The 3,712-nt window shown below is 41.7% G+C and overlaps 1 protein-coding gene across 1 annotated transcript; it reads left to right on the top strand.

Annotated features, from left to right (window-relative positions):
* Positions 1 to 423: 423 nt before the first annotated feature.
* On the top strand, positions 424 to 1,359 carry LOC101958910 (olfactory receptor 8B8). Its single transcript, XM_005339509.2, has one exon. The coding sequence runs from the start codon at positions 424 to 426 to the stop codon at positions 1,357 to 1,359; it is 936 nt and encodes a 311-aa protein (XP_005339566.1).
* The last annotated feature ends 2,353 nt before the right edge of the window (positions 1,360 to 3,712 follow it).

Raw genomic sequence — 3,712 nt, 5'->3', positions numbered from 1 at the left:
TCTGCTTTTCTCAGTTCTGGTCTGAGGTGCCGGTGATGAAAGTGTCTGAGTGGGAGGAAAGTAGAGATCACAAATGGTGCTGAGATGACAGTGTTTGCCATGCCTCCAACCTTTCTGCCTCATAGAGATTTTCTTACGAAGGAGACACAGGTTCCATGACAGACTTACTGACTTTGTTGCTGTGCATGCTCTGGAACCCTTAGGAGCGGCTGTGAGTCTCTGTTCCCCTAACTCGGCCATAGACATAGTGCTCACGGTCTCCAACCTACATGGTATTCCACTTTCTCTCAAATAGCTGAACCTCAGCAGAGTCTTTGGACTTCCTGGCTGCAGAAGGAATGGGCTTGGCATTGCTATTGGCAAATCTGGGTCTACATCAAATGAGATTCTGCTCTCCTATCTTTCAGAACCTGCTGGAAGAGAATGGACATTGGAAACAGTTTCTTCGTCACTGAGTTTATCCTGGTGGGTTTAACAGAATATTCAGGGATCCAGCTCCCCCTTTTCTTTATCTTCTTGGGAATCTATGTGGTCACAGTGGCAGGAAACCTGGGCTTGTTTACTCTAATTGGACTGAATTCTCACCTTCACACTCCCATGTACTACTTCCTCTTCAATCTATCCTGTATTGATCTCTGTTACTCTTCTGTCATTACCCCAAAGCTGTTGGTAAACTTCGTGTCAGAAAGGAACACCATCTCCTATGCAGGATGCATGACTCAGCTCTTTTTCTATTGCTTCTTTGTCAGTGCAGAGTGCTATGTGTTGACGGCCATGGCCTATGATCGCTACGTGGCCATCTGTAAACCCCTTCTGTACATGGTTACCATGTGCCCTCAGTTCTGCACTCAACTGGCTGTGGTCATATATGTGGGAGCGTTCATAGGTGCTTGGGCCCACACGGGGTGCATGCTGAGGTTGACCTTCTGTAAGGCCAACACCATCAACCACTATATGTGTGAGATCTTTCCCCTCCTGGAGCTCTCCTGCACCAGCACGCACATCAACGAACTGGTGGTGTTTATTGTCGTGGGCTTTGATGTTGCTGTGCCCACTGTCACCATCGCTGTCTCCTACACGTTCATCCTCACCAGCATTCTTCGCATTCGTTCCACTGAAGGAAGATCCAAGGCCTTCAGCACTTGTAGTTCTCATATAATCGTGGTGTCTGTTTTCTTTGGGTCAGGGGCGTTCATGTACCTCCATCCTTCTTCTCTTTTGTCCATGGACCAGGGGAAGGTGTCTACCGTGTTCTACACCATTGTGGTACCCATGCTCAATCCTCTCATCTACAGCTTCAGGAACAAGGAGGTAAAGGTTGCCCTGAAAAAAACCTTGAGCAGGAAAATATTTTCTTGAGCTCTGAGCAGTATTACTTACTATGGGAGAAACCAGATTTCCCTTTAAATCATCCCTCTTTCTAGGATAGATACAAGGACTTTGAGTGATGGAAGTACTTATTAAAAACAAGTCAGGTGAGAACCTACAGGGCAGGCTTTTCTCGGGGCTGCTCCTAAGAGAAGAGAGACACAGCACCCACATGGGAGTGTTAGGCTGTCTCCCTCATGAAGAGGAGAGAGTTGATTTTATTCAGGTCAAAGGGATATTCTTGGGAGAGGGGGGACTAAGTTATGTTAATTAGCTTTAGATACATCTTAAAGATTTTTTTTTTTCCTTGAGGGCACTTGAACTCAGGAAGTTTCACGGACCAAGGTTGGTCATTCTGGATCCAAATGTTGGCATTCTGTAGCAACATCTCTATCTTGTGATTAGGATGAGTTGTACCTGGGAAGAGAACACAGGGTGGGAAATGGAAGAGAACACAAACTTGGGCAAGGAGCTAGTGAAGACCTAGGAATTTTCCCTTTTGATGTCTCCTCAATAATTTTTATCCTTTGTGTAGTTTGTCCTGGGACAGTCATGGCAAGAGTTTTCCTGGCACTAAAGATGCACCTGGACTCTGAAGCCAATAAGGTTGTTTGAGAGGGATGGGTAAGTCACTTAGCAGCAAGCTTTTAATACTAACAGGCTACAAGTTAAGGCAGGAGAGCAAAGAAAACACAGATCCTATCCTTTAGGCCCAGGAGGCATTGGACCTTTGCCCCTATGGTGGTCACTCTCTTACTCCCACATAACCCTAGAGCTTTTTCATATCCAAAGAAATGAAGCATAACAGAAATAGCATTGGATTTGGAATCAGAAAGCCTGGATTGAAACCTCTGAAATATAAGGACATCATTTTATTTCATAGGATTATTAGAAAAAAATGTTAATGCAACTTAGTATGTAGCTCAACACTGGGACCTTATTCTCTCTTTCTCTCCTTTCCTTCTTCCTTTTCTTACGCTTGCTCTGTCTTCTCCTCCACTGTTTCCCACTTATATTTTAGAGATAATTTCCATGCATTTTTCAAATAGGTTTACTAATTTATTGCAGATTCAAATATTCTGATTATATAAAGAATCCCTTCCTAGATAACCTCAGAATTAACATATGAACTTCAGATTATGCATTTAATTGCCTCATATTTGCATTTGAATTCTCCATATGCACCTGAACTCAAAATATCAAAATTAACCTTTATCACAGCAGCAGCCCCAATATTGCCTAGCTCCCTGCTTTTCCCACTATCGTCATCACAGTGAAGGCATCATCTCCTACCTAATTATTTAGACCCCAGGTGGGTGTCACCTCCATCCTTCTCATGCTACTTATCACTGCTCACACCCTTTTGCCCAGCACTTGGTGCTACTGTTACAGGAACTCCTATCTCTTGAGCAGTTTCCAGATATTTCCAGATGTGATCACTAAACTCCCATGAGCCTGTCTTCCTTATATGAGCAAAGCCAGATCCAATTGCAACTCCCTGTACTTGCCCAGATATAGTCATTCTTGTTCTATTAAACACTTTTCCACTACTGTCCCCTTGGCCTGAAACCCTTTCTTAATCATTTTTGCCTAGCTCATTTTATCCATCCTCCAGGAATGAGTTTACCCACAACCTATGGAGAGTCTTTCCTGTATAGAAATACAGGTTAGAGGATGTTAGGGTACCTTCTCATAGCCCTCTATGTGTATACACCAGGATGCAGTTATGCTACCAAAATTCCTTTTTCTCTTGAATTTGTTCCCTACTAGTCTATGGGTAGAATGTATCCCATTCACTATTTTATCTCTATAACCTATCAGGGTATCAAATCCCTGACAAAACAAGCAGTTAATACATATTACATTTATAATTTGATTCAATTTATTCAATTTTAAGAGAAATCTAAGAAATTGATTTTCAGGAGGATGTTCATTTAGCATAGGGACTCTTGGCTTCTCAAAAATAGTAAGCAAGTCACTGAGAATTCATGGAGTGTGAATGAAGAGAGGAATAGAGTCAGGAAGCTGAAGGTAGAACTGTATCTCTGTGCAACTTAAATTCCATTCATATGGTAATAATACAACTGAATAAGAAATTAATTTGGGACTTTTTTCAAGATGCAATGTTTGGTTTTCCTAAATTACTTAAATGATTTTGCATGTTTGTGTGATATTGGTTGGCAGTAAATGTTTTCTAATTGCTGGTTATAGTTAATAAAACTTTATTTTAAATCCATTTTGTGCAATGACAAAATGTAACTATAAAATGTAAATTTAATTGTTTAACCATGTATTTGGATTGTCTCTGTCTCCTACCCTCTCATACATGCACACCCACACACGT

The sequence above is a fragment of the Ictidomys tridecemlineatus genome, chromosome 4 (genome assembly GCF_052094955.1).
Source record: "Ictidomys tridecemlineatus isolate mIctTri1 chromosome 4, mIctTri1.hap1, whole genome shotgun sequence".
NCBI lineage: Eukaryota > Metazoa > Chordata > Mammalia > Rodentia > Sciuridae > Ictidomys > Ictidomys tridecemlineatus.
Note: the sequence above shows the minus strand (reverse complement) of the source record. Positions and strands in the feature narration are given on the sequence as shown.

What these genes read in the sequence shown, in the direction of transcription:
- LOC101958910 (XM_005339509.2), top strand. Translation starts at nt 424, where the DNA reads ATGGACATTGGAAACAGTTTCTTCGTCACTGAGTTTATCCTGGTGGGT.